Genomic DNA, 18809 nt, shown 5'->3' on the forward strand with positions numbered 1-18809 from the left:
ATTAGTTTGACAACTTCACATTTATGGCTTACCATCTCATCCTAAAAGCATCATCACACTTTGATAATGGAGAACTCCCATGGTACCGAATGGGAGGGTCAGCTTTGATTTTAATTTTTGTGCTTAAGTCCTAAAACAGAACTTGACATTTTAACTTTCTGATTCAAGCTGCATGACAGACACTCACTGAACCATGGCTAATAAGGGTAATAAACCTGGAAACAACTCTGGTGTAATTCTTCATCCTGTTAATAGATATGGGTGTGATGGAAGTACAAGCAACAATTTCAAAAGAAAATTGAACAGGCATTGGAAAGACAAACTTGCAGGAGCACAGATCGCTCAAATTTGATATTTTTGATGAAGTATCAAAGATGAGGTAGGACAGTTATCTACATGGACATTACTAAAGCATTTGACAAGGGTGGTGCTGGTCCAGAAGATTAAGTCACATGGGATCCACACAGAGTTGGTAAAATGTATACAAAATTGGACTGGTCATAGAAGATAGATGGGAATTGTGGAGTGGCGTTTTTCTAACTAAAAGTCTGGGATCAGTGGTGTTCTGCAAGGATCACTGCTGGGACCTCTATTTGCAATATATGAATGATTTGGATGAAAATCTAGGTAGTCTGGTCAGTATGTTTGCAGGTGACACAAAAATTAGTGGAAATGTGGATAAAGGGGAAGGTTGTCAAAGAATATAGCAGGATATAGATCAGTTGGAAAGTGGGGCAGATAAACTGCAGATGGAATTTAATCCAGCCAAATGTAAGGTGACGGATTTCTGGGAGGTAAATGCAAGAGAAAAGTGTACTGAAAATGGCAGGACCCTAAAGAGCATTGATATACAGAGAAATCTTGGGGTGCAAGTCCATAGCTCCCTTAAAGTGGCAACAGAAATGGATAAGGTAGTAAAGAAAGTGTACAGCACACTTGCCTCAATTGGTTGGAGCACTGAGTATGAAAGTTGGCAAGTCATGTTACAATTGTATAGAACTTCAGTTAGGCCACACTCGGATTATTGTGCGCCGTTCTGGCCAACACACTATGGAAGTATGTGGAAGCTTGAAAGGATGCAAAATACATGTACCAGGGTGTTGCCTAGCTAGCTGGTGTGCATTAGCTAGAAGGAGAGGTTAGTTAAACTTGGATTGATTTTGTTAAATCGTCAGAGGCTGAGGGGTGATCTGAAAGAAGTATATAAAATTATGAGAGTCATGGATAAGATGGATAGTCAGAATCTTTCTCCGAGTGAAAATGTTAAATACGAGGGGACATAGGTTTAAGGTGAGGGGGGAAAGTTTAAAAGAGATGGGCGAGGCAAGTTTTTTTTTTACATACAGGGTGGTAGGTGCCTGGAACATGCTGCCGAGAGAGGGGAATAGAAGCAGGACCAATAGTAAAGTTTAAGAGGCATTTAGACAGACACTTGAATGGGCAGGGAATAAAGGGATATGGACTGTGTGCAGGAAGATGGCATTATTTAGAATGATATTATGATCAGAGCTTACATGGTGGTCCAAAGGACCTGTTCCTGTGCTGTGCTATTCTATGAAGGAGGCTTGGTAAATTTCTGACAACACCTTGTAAACTATTCAGACTTCATAATCAATGCAAGCTGAATGGCTTCTGAGTATGATGTTATTTTGTGATACAGGGATGAAGCAGGGAAGGGAAACTAAGTGGGATTGCTCTGGAGGGAGCTGGCATCGATTCAGTGGAACCAATAGCACTGCCTGTGCCATTAATTACTCTGCCTAACTGGCCCAGGATGACTTATAGGGATTGAAATGAGGTCAGCCAGGTGGACCTCATTGAATGAGTTTCCTGATTAGGGCTGTTAACCTGGTCCAATCAGGAAGCCCACACTGACAGATGTGATCATGCAGCATTACCCTCTAAGAAAGGCACTGCTTCTCACTGGCCATTCGGTGTTTCCTTTCTTCCTAGTGGTGGAAATCGAATAAAGTGTTGTACACCTTGTGTCTTTCACGGTGTCTCACATCTGCACACACATAACATGGGTGCTAGGGATAATATAAGCACTACCGCAGTTAGGCGGTAGTGTGGGCGCTTTATATATAAAAAAAGGAAAAAAAAAGAACAGCAGTGTCAGATGTCCTGTACACAGAGAGCTGGCTCTGAGGGAGCTGGATCAGTGTGGATTGAAGGATTCTGCTATTGGTATTAGTAATAACATTAGCAAATTCGCTGATGACACTAAGCTGGGTGGCAGGGTGAAATGTGAGGAGGATGTTAGGAGATTACAGGGTGACCTAGGCAAGTTAGGTGAGTGGTCAGATGCATGGCAGATGCAGTTTAATGTGGATAAATGTATGGTTATCCACTTTGGTGGCAAGAACAGGAAGGCAGATTACTACCTAAATGGAATCAATTTAGGTAAAGGGGCAGTACAAAGAGATCTGGGTGTTCTTGTACACCAGTCAATGAAGGTAAGCATGCAGGTACAGCAGGTAGTGAAGAAGGCTTATAGCATGCTGGCCTTCACAACAAGAAGGATTGAGTATAGAAGCAAAGAGGTTCTTCTGCAGCTGTACAGGGCCCTGGTGAGACCACACCTGGAATACTGTGTGCAGTTCTGGTCTCCAAATTTGAGGAAAGACATTCTGGCTATTGAGGGAGTACAGCGTAGGTTCACGAGGTCAATTCCTGGAATGGCGGGACTACCTTACGCTGAAAGACTGGAGCGACTGGGCTTGTATACCCTTGAGTTTAGAAGACTGAGAGGGGATCTGAATGAGATGTATAAGATTATTAAAGGATTGGACACTCTGGAGGCAGGAAACATGTTTCCGCTGATGAGTGAGTGCCGAACCAGAGGACACAGCTTAAAAATACGGGGTAGACCATTTAGGACAGAGATGAGGAGCAACTTCTTCACCCAGAGAGTGGTGGGTGTGTGGAATGCTCTGCCCCAGAGGGCAGTGCAGGCCCAGTCTCTGGATTCATTTAAGAAAGAGTTGGATAGAGCTCTCAAGGATAATGGAATCAAGGGTTATGGAGATAAGGCAGGAACAGGATACTGGTTAAGGATGATCAGCCATGATCATATTGAATAGTGGTGCCAGCTCGAAGGGCAGAATGGCCTACTCCTGCACCTATTGTCTATTTTTCCTGTGTTAAAAGAGAAGGGGTGGTGTCTTTGTTGGCGTCTTCGCATCGACAAGGTGTTTATTTTGAAGTTTTTTGTTTATTCTTTATTGTTTATATAAAAAGGGCAAAGAAAGAAAACAAAGAAAAAAAGAGAAAAAAAAAGAACAGGAGCGTAGGGTTTGGGGTCTGGCTTTACTGCTCCTCTCCCTTGTAAATTGTTGTTTCTCTGTATACGCTGTTAATTGTTTGTAAACTGTACTGTTTAATAAAAGAACAGGAGTGTAGCACTGCTTATCACTAACCACTCAGGTGTTTCCTTTCTTCCTGGTGGTGGAATATAAATAAAGATTTACATACATGTTGTTCTTCAGTGTCCGATACCCGCACACACATGACATGGGTGCTGGGGTAAAATAAGCACTGCCGCTGTTAGGCGGTAGTGTGGAATAAAAACAGGAAAAGAACAGAACAGGGGTGAAAGACATGCTGTTCAGCCTGAGAGCTGGCTCTGAGGGAGCTGGATTAGTGACAAGAACTCTCCACGTGGCAATAAAGAATGACCTGGTGATTGGATACTGGCCTCCAATGAGTTATTTCACTACTCAGCCGATATTTTTCCCTCCTGAGATTTTCTTAGACTCCATCATCACTGACTTTCTGGGTGTTTAAGATTGTGTATAACTTTCAGATGAGGATTCAGATGGTGGCTCACCACCACTTTCTCATGGACAGCAAATCTTGGCCAAGCCAGCAATCTTCACATCTCATGAACAGATTATTTTTTTTAGAAACAGCAGCATATCACTGACAGGACACAAGTAAATCAGCCCTTCGTTGTACTCTGAGGATTTTCGATTATTTGGGATGAGCTACAAGAGGTTGAAATAATCAAGCAATATTTACCACATTGCCATTGATATAAAAGGAGATCAGGGATATAACAATGATTTGTGATGGACACATTTGAAATGTGCAGTGCACCTAATACTTAAGATCAAATCCCTTGTGACATTGTTTAAAGGTACTTTGTGGACACAGTTGAGATGTTCCGTTGTTAAGATTACATTGTGCTCTGTTTAAGATTTTGCTCAGGTACTCCCTGTGAAGAACTTCCTGGTGTCAGCAGTGTAATCCGGCCAACCACTGCTCTGCACTGGGAGCAGCTCGTAAATTCTGGGAACTAGCTTTGGAACAGTAATCAAGATTAAAGAAATTACTTACTTTCTTTCTAATTTTTAACACATCTAACACTTCCTGAGTGCCATTTCAACGGTACCTCATATTTCAGCCTTCAGTTTGCCCCAAGATGTATGAAGCACCTTATGGCTTCTTTTCCCATATCCAACCTCTCTGGAGCAACTCTCTTTCTAAAGTGTTCTGTCGCTTTTCTATTTCCAATCCTCACATGTCTGCTGCCATCTGCACATTAGAGGGGAACAATAAATCTATTTCCACATCTCAAACACTATTGCCCAGATGTGTAGTAAAGTACAGTGGTTTCTCTGCTACCCTCTTAGTACCACTGCTAACAGCAGAAACTCTACAGGCCAAAGATTGCACACATGCACAGCAGTTTGGGTATCCTACACACTACACCACAAGCAATACAGGGTTGCATGCAGAATTTTGAAAATTATTTCATGCGAACAAACAGATTTTGCACATAATTTTATATTCTGACAGCAATTTAAAGATACACCTGAACAATACACTTTTTCAGACCACACCAAACTGGCAAGTTGGTTTAAAAACGCACATGACTTTTAAACAGTGTTTGTTTCCTGACCTGGGAAGCCCATCTGTGTTTTGAACTCTCTGGAGTCGATCCAACATGTCTTGTGTGGGTCCACCGCCCCCATCTCCAAACCCAAACAGGAAGGCACTATCATTGACACGACCTTTGTCTTTATTATTTTTAACTGTATTCAGCAGCTGCAATAGAGGGAAGAAAAATTTCCTCAAACTGCTTAAATCCTCCAGGATGAGACTTCACACCAAATTAACACTGGCTTTCCACTCAAAGATATGTAGTGCCATGACCAACAGCAACATGCATCAAATAGTGACTGTAACTTCAAACAACTTCCCCAAATAAGACAAAATTTGACATCAAGACAATGGGGATAACATTAAAACAGGTGGAAAACCATTTGGTTCAAATAGGTGTGCTTTGAAGAGCATTTTCTTCTTTCATATGACTTACGCATTGCTGGAAAGGCCAGCACCTGTTGCCTATTGTTAGTTGCCCTGGAGCTGAGTAGCTTACGAAGCCATTTCAGAGGGCAGTTGAGAGTTAACCACATTGTTGTGGATCTGGATTCACACATAGACTAGACTGAGTAATGATGGCAGATTTACTTCCCATAAGGATATTAGTGAGCAGCATCTGTTTTTATGACCATCAATGATAGTTTCACGGTCACCAACACTTGAGGCTAGCTTTCAATTCCAGATTCTATTCATTAAATTTGAATTCCACCAGCCCCATAGTGACATTAGCACTGTCTCCCCCAAAAGGAGAAGATGTAGAGGCATTTTCAGAGAAAATTCCACAGCTTAGAAATGATATGGTTGAAGGTGCAGCTGAACAAAACTCTGGACAGGTACACAAGTGCCAGAGTTGGAAGAACAAAGACTTAATATTGGAAAGCAATAAACCTTCTATGACATCTTTGTTTCCATTTCTGGGGATAGGCTGGCCACTGATATTCATTACAAAACCACTGACTCCCACAGTTACCTCAACTATACATCCTCACACCTTGCTTCCTATAAAGGACTCCATGCCATTCTTCCAGTTTCTCCATCTCCATCACACCTGTTCTGACAATGCCATTTTCCTCCAGAGGGCATTAGAAATGTACACTTTTTCCTCAACTGAGGGTTCCCCACTATTGTGGCCGACAGGGCCCTGAGCTGAGTCCAGCCCATCTCCTGCACCTCTGCCCTCACCCCTTCCCTTCTCTCCCATAACCCTGACTGGATCCCATTCATTGTCAGGTAAAAACAATGACTGCAGATGCTGGAAACCAGATTCTGGATTAGTGGTGTTGGAAGAGCACAGGAGTTCAGGCAGCATCCAAGAAGCAGTAAAATCGACATTTCGGTCAAAATCAGGAATAAAGGCAGACAGCCTGAAGGGTGGAGAGATAAGCTAGAGGAGGGTGGGAGTGGGGAGAAAGTAGCATAGAGTACAATGGGTGAGTGGGGGAGGGGAAGAAGGTCAGGGAGGAGGGTGGAGTGGATAGGTGGAAAAGAAGATAGGCAGGTAGGACAAGTCATGGGGACAGTGCTGAGCTGGAAGTTTGGAACTAGGGTGAGGTGGGGGAAGGGGAAATGAGGAAACTGTTGAAGTCCACATTGATGCCCTGGGGTTGAAGTGTTCCGAGGCGGAAGATGAAGCGTTCTTCCTCCAGGCATCTGGTGGTGAGGTAGCGGCGGTGAAGGAGGCCCAGGATCTCCATGTTCTCGGCAGAGTGGGAGGGGGAGTTGAAATGTTGGGCCACAGGGCGGTGTGGTTGATTCGTGCGGGTGTCCCGGAGATGTTCCCTAAAGCGGTCTGCTAGGAGGCGCCCAGTCTCCCCAATGTAGAGGAGACCCCATCGGGAGCAACGGATACAATAAATGATATTGGTGAATGTGCAAGTAAAACTTTGATGGATGTGGAAGGCTCCTTTACAGCCTTGGATGGAGGTGAGGGAGGAGGTGTGGGCGCAGGTTTTGCAATTCCTGCGGTGGCAGGGGAAGGTGCCAGGATGGGAGGGTGGGTTGTAGGGGGGCGTGGACCTGACCAGGTAGTCACGGAAGGAACGGTCCTTGCGGAAGGCAGAAAGGGGTGGGGAAGGAAATATATCCCTGGGTGTTTTTGGAGGTGGCGGAAATGTCGGCGGATGATTTGGTTTATGCGAAGGTTGGTAGGGTGGAAGGTGAGCACCAGGGGCATTCTGTCCTTGTTATGGTTGGAGGGGTGGGGTCTGAGGGCAGAAGTGCGGGATGTGGACGGGATGCGTTGGAGGGCATCTTTATCCACGTGAGAAGGGAAATTGCGGTCTCTAAAAGGAGGAGGCCATCTGGTGTGTTCTGTGGTGGAATTGGTCCTCCTGGGAACAGATACGGCGGAGGTGGAGGAATTGGGAATAAGGGATGGCACTTTTGCAAGAGGTAGGGTGGGAAGAGGTGTAATCCAGGTAGCTGTGGGAGTCGGTGGGTTTGTAAAAAATGTCAGTGTCAAGTCGGTCGTCATTAATGGAGATGGAGAGGTCCAGGAAGGGGAGGGAGGTGTCAGAGATGGTCCAGGTAAATTTAAGGTCAGGGTGGAATGTGTTGGTGAAGTTGATGAATTGCTCAACCTCCTCGTGGGAGCACGAGGTGGCGCCAATGCAGTCATCAATGTCGCAAAGAGGTGGGGAGTGGTGCCGGTGTAATTACGGAAGATCGACTGTTCTACATAGCCAACAAAGAGACAGGCATTGTCACTTAAAACTCCACCAGTGTCTGGCATCCAAAGGATTGTAAGTTGCTATTTCAGTCACATCCAACTAGATGCCACATACAGACACACATTCCCTTCCCTTTAACTCCTTTATCAGTATTCTACAGGGACTAAATCCCTTGGTACAACCTGGTCCACACCTCCTTACACTCTCATGGCTCATCCCAAGCAATCGCAGAAGGAGTAATACCTGCTCATTTACCTCCAGGTTGACACATCACTGTGTTCCCACACCAACATATCGGTCTCAGGCCTACTGCAGTGCTCCAGACAGCCTCAGCACAAGCTCAAAGAACAACATCGCATTTTCCACTTGGGACTCAGAGCCCGATTCCACCCTTCCATGGCTTTTATCCAATTTTTTATGTCAGGTGACAGATGTCTTGGTGGGAGAGCATTTTGGTGACAGTGATCGCAACTCCGACATCTCCTATACTTATGGAGAGGAATAAGAGCAGACAGTATGGGCAAGTATTTAACTGGGAGAGGGGGAATTACAATGCTATTAGATAGGAACTGTGGAGCATAACTTGGGAACAGATGTTCTGAGAGAAATGCACAACAGAAATGTGGAGGTTGTTTAGGGAGCACTTGCTGATAGTGCTGGATAGGTTTGTCTGACTGGGGTAAGGAAGGAATGCTAAGTTGAATGAACCTTGGGCGACAAGGGATGTGGAACATCTAGTCAAGACAAAGAAGGAAGCTTACTTAAGGTTGAGGAGACAAGAATCAGACAGGGCTCTAGATGGTTACAAGGTAGCCAGGAAGGAATTGAACAATGGACTTAGGAGAGCTATAAAGGGGGCATGAAAAAGCCTTGGCAGGTAGGATTAAGGAAAACCCCACGGCGTTCTCACTTATGAGAGGAACAAGAGGATGGCCAGAGTGAGGGTCAGGCTGATCAGGGACAGTGGAGGAAACTTGTGCCTGGAGTCTGAAGAGGTAGGGGGTGGTCCTTAATGAATATTTTACTTCATATTCACTACTAACAAAGACCTTGTCATTTGTGAGGACAGTGTGAAACAGACTGATATGCTCAAACAGGTTGACGTTAAGTCAGAGGATGTACTGGAAATTTTGAAAAACCTAAGGATAGATAAGTCCCCTGGGCCAGACTGGATGTAGAGTTGAGTGTGGTGCTGGAAAAACATAGCAGGTCAGGCAACATCTGAGGAGTAGGAAAATTGACGTTTCCGGCAAAAGCCCTTCTTCCTGATTTTCCTGCTCCTCAGATGCTGCCTGACCTGCTGTGCTTTTCCAGCACCACACTTGACTCCAATCTCCAGCATCTGCAGTCCTCACTTGCCCAGACAGGATGTACCCAAGGTTACTACAGGTGGCAATTTCTACGCCTTTGGCAATAATCTTTGCGTCCTCACTGTCCATTGGAGTAGTACTAGATGAATGGAAGGTGGCAAATGTTATTCATTGATCAAGAAAGGGAAAAGGGATAATCTTGGGAATTAGAGACCATTCAGTCTTCGTCAGTGGTGGGCAAATTATTGGAGAGGATTCTGACAGACAGGATTTATGAGCATTTGGAAAAGATTAGTTTGATTAGAGATAGTCAACATGGCTTTGTGAGGGGCAGGTCATGCCTCACAGACCTTACTGAATTCTTTGAGGATGTGACAAAACACGTTGATGAAGGTAGAACAGTAGATGTGATGTACATGGATTTTAGCAAGGTGTTTGATAAGTTTTCCCACGGTAGGTTCATTTAGAAAGTAAGGAGGTATGGGATACAGGGAAATTTGGCTGTCTAGATACAGAACTGGTTGGCCCAAATAAGACAGAGGGTGGTGGTAGATGGAAAGTATTGAGCCTGGAGTCCGTTGACCAGTGGTGCTCTGCAGGAATCTGTTCTAGGACCTCTGCTCATTGTGATGTTTTATAACTGACTTGGATAAGGAAGTGGAAGGGTGGGTTGATAAGTTAACCAATGACACGAAGATTGGTGGAGTTGTGGACAGTGTGGAGACGCTGTTGTAAGTTGCAACGGGACATTGACAGGATACAGAGCTCGGTTGAGAAGTGGCAGATGGAGTTCAACTTGGAAAGGAGTGAAGTGATTCATCTTGGAAGGTCGATTTTGAAAGCAGATTACAGGGTTAAAGGCAGGATTCAGTGTGGAGCAACAAAGGGATCTTGGGTCCACGTCCATAGATCGCTCAAAGTTGCCACCCAAGTTGATAGGGTTGTTAAGAAAGTGTATGGTGTGTTGGCTTTCATTAACAGGAGGAATGAGTTTAAGAGTCGTGTAGTATGCTGCAGCTCTATAAAGCCTTGGTTAGATCACACTTTGAATATTGTGTTCAGTTCTGGTCGCCTCATTATAGGAAGGTTTAGAGAGAGTGCAGAGGTTAACCAGGATGCTTCCTGGACTGGAGGGCATGTCTTGTGAAGAAAGGTTGAGGGAGCTAGGGCTTTTCTCATTGGAGCGAAGAAGGCTGTGAGGTGACTTGACAGAGGTGTACAAGAGAAATAGATAAAGTGGATAGCCAGAGACATTTTCCCAATGTGGAAACGGCTATCATGAGGGTCATAATTTTAAGGTGACTGGAGAAAGGTTTAGGGGAGATGTCAGAGGTAGGTTCTTAGCACAGAGAGTGGTGGGTGTATGGAATTCTCTGCCAACAGCAGTAGAAAAGTCTGAGACATTAGGGACATTTAAGTGACTCTTGGATAAGTGGTTCTTGGATAGAAGATAATAAAATGAAGGGTACATAGGTTTGTTTGATCTTAGAGTAGAATAAAAGGTTGGCACAACATCAAGGGCCGAAGGGCCTGTACAGTTCGATGTTCTAGCTACCCCACCCCTGATCCTATTATTACATAGGATGCTTTTAACACAGTCACCAATTCCTCCCACCCCAATTTTTAAAAATACACTGGTATAGTGGTACAGGTAGTTCTCCTTTTATGGCGTAGTTGCATTTCAGTCAAACCTCGCTTAATAGAAAATCGCTTCATAGAAATAGTGGGGTCTACAGGAAAATTGGGGTTGGCGCAGACCGGCAAAAGTATCACTCACGATCACTCAAAAATCACCCAAGAGTCTAACGCAATGTACAGCGCAGCCTGAATGAAGCTTGAAATCATAGTTATTAATGAAACAAAAGTAAATTTAACACAGCACAGTTAAAAAATGTAAGAAAACTGCTCTCTGTTCAGTAGCTCTCACAGAAAGCTGCTCTGTCAGCAGCTGATATCGGCACATGTGCAGGATGGCACAGAGACTGGCGCTGACATTGCACATGCGTATAGCGGCGCAAACACCAGTGCACGTGCAGAATGAAGCACGAAGATTTTGGCGCAGACATCGGTGCAAGTGTGGAACGATGCGCACAAATCGATCCCCAATAGAACTGCACTATTGCCAACAGAGGTAGGCATTCTCAAAAGTACCATTCCCTAATTCTTCAGTGATGGTGTAGTCAAATCACGCTGCTGAAATGTGCATTATCCCAGAACTACCTGTACTATCTTTGGACTAGTACTCCAGAGATCCAGACGAATGTTCTAAGGACACGGGTTCAAATCCAATTACTGCAACTGGTGGAATTTGAATTGAATCAGTAAGATCTGAAATCAAACGATAGTACCAAAGCTGGTGACTGTAACACTATCATCAAATTGTTGTTGAAAAACACGTCTGGTTCATTAATGTCCTTTAAGGAGGGAAATCTGCCATCCTTTCATGGTCTAGCCTACTTGTGACTGCTAACCGCCTTGTGACATAGCCTAAGAACATCAACGAAAATTTAAGATTCGCAACAAATCCTGGCCTTGTCAGCATTGCCCACACTGCAAAGAATGAAGAAAAAAAGTCAAGACATTAAATACTTGTCACTGAAATATTTTAAATTCCAATTTTAGAAAAAAATGACATCATGGCTCCTCAGCTGTTAAGTTGTGGCAATGTAATTTGAACAGAAATTATGACTGTACTTGTTAGACACCATCATTCTGAAAGGCAAATTAAGCCAAATTTTGTATGATCTCACTGCACGTGTTTATTAAAAATTCAATGCCTTTGAAATAACCTCAATAAATCCCTTCATATCAATCATGAAGCAACTAGTTATGCAAAACGACTACACTGAATTCGAAAGCATTCAAATTTAGTTCTTTCTTTGAAAACTGAATTGTTTTGAGGTAGACAGCAATGTAACAGGTTGCTTCAACTAAACCTTTCCTCTTTGATGTAGCCTTTGACAAATTTCATAACCATCCCCATAGAATAGCAAGACACCTTGACACTTGGACTGATCCATAACCTCTTAAAAGGAAAACCCAAGTCCTCAGTGGTCTTTATTTTGACTGGCTAGGAGCTAGTTTACAACATACAGGATTAGTGGTGCTGGAAGAGCACAGCAGTTCAGGCAGCATCCAACGAGCAGCAAAATCTAGTTTACAACATTCAATATTGTTACAACCACAGGTGGTAGCATTTAAGGTTATTTAATTTGGAAATATTTATTTTCCCAAAACATTAGACAAGGTTTCCTCAGACAATTGTTTGGTTAGTCAAAAGTCTGACTTCTACTTTTAAACTGGCTTCTGGCTTTAGCTATAATGCAAAGGGAACCTTCCCAATAGGTTTCCATGTGAAGAGTTAACTTCCTTTTTGGGTCTTAGGGGAAACTTTAAAGTTTTCAATTGCAAGTTTTAAATTGGTTCCCTTTTGCAGAGTTTGGGCTTACATTGGACTTATTCGTCCAAGTTTATAGAACCGTCAAGTTAAAAAGTCTGTTTTTGTTCTTTTCTTCCTAGCAGTTAATTAAACATCAACACAAACGATTGCAAATGAGTGAGACAACTAATTGCCACAATTAGTTGGCAGTGGGCTGAATTTTCCTATAGGACACCAAAAGAGAAAACAAAAATAGCCCAATCCTGTAAGGGCATTCCAAGATGCTGGCACAGAAAGCTGCAGTAATCAAGCACCAGCAGCACCCCTCTCTCTTGCTTTCTCCAAAGATTGAAGTTTGCCGCCTACTTACTTCCTCTACCTTGCATTTCATTTCGTAGGAGTTGCCAGGTGGAAAATGGGTCAGAACCCTGGAGCCATCAATTCCTTCCCAAAAGAATGTGTGGTGCTGTCAAGATTGGCAATATCAAAGAGGGAAAAATAAGCAAGTGTTACTCAACATGACAAAGAAATTGAAGCAGATGTGTTTTCAAATTCAAACTCTGTGTCAAGATAATCAAAGTACAATAAATCCAAACAAGAAAACAGGAACAACGTTGGTACGCAGCACCGGAAATAGTGGCTCATGGCATACAGTATTTATGAACATTCCAATTCTTGTTACAAAACAAATCCTCCAATGACCTCAATACAGTTGCTTTTAGACAAACATCAACATTTCCAATGTAGGAACTCTTCTAGTTGAGGAACTGATTGAATATTCAGCAACTGATCCATGCAGATGAAGAAGATCCCATAGACGGTGATATTATCAATAACCTAGTTTGTTCTTAAATTTGTTTCTTCATTCAACTCGATTACAAACTGATCTGCAACACTTTTCCCTTTGTCCCACATCCTTTACAAACTCACCTAACAAAACTCTATCGATCTTAAGTGTGAAACCTCCAACAGACCCCCACCATTGGAGGCTTTCAGCGAGAGCAAGTTCCAGATTTCCATTACCTATTATGTTGAAGAAATGATTCTCAATTTCACATCCAAATGACTTACCATTAATTTTAAGGTTACGTACCTTTCGTAGTGGACTCTTCCACCTGTGGGAACAGTTTCCCCATTTTAACCCATCAAACCATGTAAACATATAAACGAATATATGCAAAGTTTATGTGACCTGATCTCCTAATTTCATGTTCTATTAAATAGAACTGATCTCATTATCCTAGGCTAGGAGATTAAATTGACCATTTTCTGATAGTAACCATCATTCAGATATCCCTGCTTAAAACATACTGGGGACAGTAACACAGACAAAATTCAGTTTTAGTGCAATGCCTCCTACTGAAAAAAACTGCAGATGCTCAGCAACCTGCCTCACAATAAAGGAATGATTACTTGAGTGATGTAAATATTGAGCATGCATAGCACCAATGGCAAATACAGAGACAAAGCCTTCAAAGATGATCGAAGAAGAGATAAGAATTTGGTAAAGAAATCCCTAGATGACGCCTTTTATATTTTGTACATGAATCAAACTCTAAGAAAGAGTGTGTATAGCAGACAACTTTGATACTGGTACAAAACAGTTTCAGTTTCACACCAGCATTAAACTGATCATGTAATTTCGTGAAGTGGTGGAGCCGGTGTTGGACGAGGATGGAAAAAGTTAAAAATCACACAACACCAGCTTATAATCCAACAGGTTTATTTAGAAACACTAGCTTTCGGAGCGCTGCTCCTTCATCAGGTGATTGTGGAGCACAAGACTTCACAATCACCCAATGAAGGAGCAGCGCTCCGAAAGCTAGTGCTTCCAAACAAACCTGTTGGACTATAACCTGGTGTTGTGTGATTTTTAACCATGTAAATTCAGACAAGGATCAACCTGATGTGAAGGAGAGTGGAACTCCCAGGAATCAGTTGTTGCAGGGGAGTATGGTTGGTGAAAGTCTCACATGACTTTAAGTAAAAAGCAAAACTTTGTTGATGCTGTAAAATCGGGAGTCTAAAAGATAAGAGATTCTGGAAAACTCAAATCAGTCAGGGAGCATCTATTCAAGAAATGGACAGGTTAATGTTTCAACTGAGTGGTCAAACATGTTTTGTGAAATTTGAACCTGTACTGCAGTCACATAATCATCATATTTATCAAGCACTAAATGGAATCAGAATGTAAAATCAGCAGGATAAGCTTCCAAATACTACCACATTATGCTGGTTAATTAGGTACATACATCCAATGTTCAGCTGATATGAAGTTCAATTCAGATCTCTATCAGCATACAAGAAATTAAACTGAGATAGTTTCAACTCATTTCTGGTGAGTTTTCTGCATGAAAACTTACAAAGTATAGACAAAAGTGACACGGAGCCAGTTGCACTCAAAACTAAAACAAAGAACTGCAGAAGCTGGAGGTCTGAAACAAAAAAACATAAATTGCTGGAGAAACTCAGCAGGTCTGGCAGCATCTGTAGGAGCAAGGCAGAGTTAACCTTTTGAGTCCAATGACTCTACATTATAACTCAACGTTAATTCTGCCTTTTTCCCATAAATGGCGCCATACCTATCGAGTTTCTTCAGCAATTTCTGCACTCAAAAAGCTATTTTTGAGGAAAACAAGTATCATGCTAGTGCTATAAGGATTTTATTCTGGTGCTCACTTCAGCAACCTTCCATCTCTTGAAATGATGGCTCGTGCCTGGTATTGGTGAGAAACCCCCTCTGGACTGGTAGTCTCTGCCAGATTTGCTGCAGAAGATGGTAGTTAGAGAAAGTTCAAAATCTGTTAGACTCGGTTTGCTCTGGGTCCCCATCCTGTTCTGTTCAGTTTTACATTTCTGATTGCCTCTTCTAATGTCCCTCCAAATAGTCCACTTACAGAAGTCATGGTCATCAGCAATTTTCTTCTAACGTGTGTTGATGTCTGATACTTTCATACTTTCCTTGTAATGAGGCATGAACATCCAGCAGATCATCACCTAGTGACCAGCTCACTGAACAAATTGTCTTTGGGTATGTGGCCAGCATCCATCCATGGCTGAGACAGCATAGACACTATTGACTTGCTAACAGAATTAGGATTTTCCAGAATCCATGGGGTTAGCGACCTTGTTCAGGTTCGAGAGACTGGATTTAAGGAAAAGTAGATCGTGAATCTGGCTTTTGATGTCCTTTAATGTTTCTGTTGCCCAATGCTACCTTCCTATCAGTGAAAAGTAACTATATGCCATTTAAATAATGTGAGATGCTTGGATTATCTGAGCTATCCTCCTTGTATTTCATCCAGGGAGCTGAAAACTATCTAACCATAGTAACCTGAACAAGTCTAATAAGCACAATACCCATTATCTTAAAACTGTTGACACTTGCACAGTAGCAAACAATTTCCACTCAGGTCTAAATTGCAAGGCAGTCAGTTGATGAGAATATCTGAATGTTTGCAACAAGGAGTAAGTCATTGTACTGACTGTACCACCAGCCTCTGTTATTCTTCTATTGTTGACAGTCCCTGACCACTTTCAAGTACTTTTAATACACATTTTGAAAAATTGTGATCAGTAACTTGGGCCTTCTGCTGTGCATACCACCAGAACTGAGCAACTTACCGGGAATTCATTCACCAGGTTCCAGCTGAGCTTTTGAGTGAGAAAGCGCGTAATACCACATCCCTGCATAATCTGTGGCAGCTGAGCAGAGTATCCAAATGTATCTGGCAACCAGAACTATTTAAAAAGATAATGAGAGAGAGAAAAATGATGTGTGTTTTATTCCTGCTAACATTCTTCAGCCCTACAAAAAGCCCAGAGTGCAACTGATGCTGATATTGAGCTATCCCAACTTGTGTAGGTGTAAGGGTGGCACTAGAATAGGCCATGACCAAAAATACCAGAACCAAACAGCTCTTGTGTTTGTTACCCAATATATATCAGCAGGAGGCCAAGTGCCAATGGCCTTTTTATGAGTTGAAGCTTTATGCATTTTGAGGATGGAGCATTCTCAGAGGCAACAATTAAATAGAATCACATGGGATATCAAGAGATTTACAGCCACGTGGGCAGGCTGTCACAGGGCCAACAAGAATTATCCTGGCATGAGAATCCCACTGTACTCACTGGAGTATTACAGTACTCTGTCCCAAAAATGGCTTATTTTCCAGGGGCAGTCATGTGTTTGATGGCTGGGACAGAAACGCTACAGCAGATCCCATCGGACAGAAGTGATTTCTGTAAAATCTAACCACTGCCTGAACTGTCAAAGACCCTTGAAAAGCTAAGGTTTAAGGTGATAAAAAAAACTTAATATATACGTTTAGTTTATCACTAAAAGATGCAAAATCTGCTCCATTTACTACTGTAAACTCTATATAATCACTCAAAAGAAAAGAACTTTACACAGATAAAGTAATTGCAGAAACAAAGTATTTTTGGATAGGTGCAGTGCTAGATAAGTACAACACTCATTAGCTCACTCCAAAATTAAAGACCGAATAAGACATAGCTTGGTATGCTAAATCTCCAACCTTAATTTTATAAATCAATGTGGCTGTATCATTTCACACATTCAGACACAATTGTTCAAAAATCTTGCCTTGTTTGATTGCCAATTAATGAGCCCCATTGCTTAAATTAATGCTTAAAATATGATAACCTAAATTATCACAGTTACCAAAATAGAGACTGCTGCCTTAGGTGATAAGGGAAGAAATGCATGTTGACAGTGGTAACAAAATGCTTTATTAAAGTAAGAATGAAAAAGGTACTGGAATGATAATGAAGACATTTTGCACTCACGTTATTCCATGTGTTAATTTAGAGTACATGGTAACTCAGTAAAACACATTAGCAGAAGTATAAATACCCTCATACACTATAAAAATACATGCAGGACAAGTAGTTCAAGAAAAATGGCTAAAGGTGCCAATCATAACAGAAGAATCACTGAGGAACAAATCACAACTATTGTGCAGCAGAGAAAGACAGAACCATGTTAGTTGATAATAAGCATGAAAACAAAAGCTCACATTGTAAACATGAGGAGCTTGTTGCCCAGTAAGCTGCTTCCTCAGAAAATCTCCTCCAATTCTTAGAGAAGACTTGATTTTACTACAAAACACAACATAAAATTATGGCTTTTTATGATGAAAGTAGAATTTGCTTGATTCCTCAGAGATCAGCAAACACAAATTTCAATTTGGTTGTCAGGACAATTTTACAATTGTACTTCGTATCTTAAAGCATTGCAATGTCATCTTCTGTCCGATCTGAGAGAGTGGTTTTAGAAATCACGAGGGAGGAAAGAATTACTCACAATTAGGGCATGGGGTGGCTATACAAGTAAATGAGTTACCATTCAAACCACAAGTGTTTGGATAAGTAAGTTGGTGCAGCTAATTAAGAGAGACCCCTAGAATTTCATTTAAAAGGGCTATGTGGTCCTTACTGAAATGAATCTTATATTATGCAGTTTGTACGCAGGATAAAATGAACAGTTACAATATTAACAGTGTTAAACCATTTTACATAGAAAATTCCTTTTGATGATTCATTTTATTCTGTAACTATGCAGGAATCACTTTCTAACAAAGGCCTTATTGCTATTCCAAACACTCACCTCACAGCATTGCTTCCCAAACTCTTGCTGGAAGAACCTTTGACCCTGGAGGAATTGTCGCACCATGGATTCACCAGAAGGGAGATTTCCATCCTGCAAAACCTGTACATTAGTGCACCCTACTGGCAGAATTTGTTACTGCTTCATAATCCAAATAAAGCAGAAATACAACCAACATCAACAAAATAGGAACAGTCACATAGATTAAACACTTGTTCAGCAAATATACCTGTTCATTCCTTTACTGCTGTAGAAATTTGGGGACTAATGCTAAATGGGTGATCAAAATGTAGGTAGTAGGTTCCATTTGAACCTAATATTCTGATCGCCAATCCATTCTGTCATCAAAGATGATCAGTTACACACCAATCACGTTCTCTCAGCTTCTCACACATTAGCTGCTAAATTGTTCATCCATGCCTTTGTTACTGCCAGACATGACTATTCCAGTGTTGTTCTGGCTAGCCTCACTCCTTCCCATCTTCACAATGCCCCCAATTTCTCAACCCTGCGAAATCTCCGTACTCCTCTAATTCTAACCTCTTGTACAAACCTGACTTTCAACATTCCATTGGTAACCAAGCATTCAGCTGCTGAAGGCTCTAAACTCTGGAATTCCCTTTCTCAACCTCTCTGGTTCGCTCTCACTCTTTGTCCTGCTGTAATTCAGGCCTCAAGGTCCACTCTGTCCCAGGCCATTCAATATTCCTCTTAATCACCTGTCCCTCTATCTTTTTGCATGACTTCATGTCAATGGCTATCCTATTCCGGTCTTGTGAAGCACCTCAGGACATTTTGCTACATTGGAGGCCTTCTATGAATTCAAGTTGCTGCTACAGTTCCAAAATATTGGGACGTATGCAGATCTGGAGGTCCATTGTGAAAGATGAGATTTCTAAATACATGGAACTGGAAATAGAGCAAAGTCAGCATGG

General features: G+C 42.1%; 1 protein-coding gene across 3 annotated transcripts in view; it reads right to left on the minus strand.

Moving 5' to 3' along the window:
* Nucleotides 1-18809, minus strand: part of man2c1 (mannosidase, alpha, class 2C, member 1) — a 130183-nt gene that overhangs the window by 67212 nt on the left and 44162 nt on the right. For all 3 annotated transcript variants that reach the window (XM_072553207.1, XM_072553208.1, XM_072553209.1), the window contains 4 exons: nt 17875-17967; nt 15870-15986; nt 12616-12711; nt 4904-5049 (listed from right to left, as the gene is read on the minus strand). In XM_072553207.1, the coding sequence (XP_072409308.1) occupies nt 4904-5049; nt 12616-12711; nt 15870-15986; nt 17875-17967 (452 nt within the window). The remainder of the gene's footprint in view (nt 1-4903; nt 5050-12615; nt 12712-15869; nt 15987-17874; nt 17968-18809) is intronic.

This window comes from Chiloscyllium punctatum, chromosome 33 (genome assembly GCF_047496795.1).
Source record: "Chiloscyllium punctatum isolate Juve2018m chromosome 33, sChiPun1.3, whole genome shotgun sequence".
In the NCBI taxonomy this organism is placed as follows: Eukaryota; Metazoa; Chordata; class Chondrichthyes; order Orectolobiformes; family Hemiscylliidae; genus Chiloscyllium; species Chiloscyllium punctatum.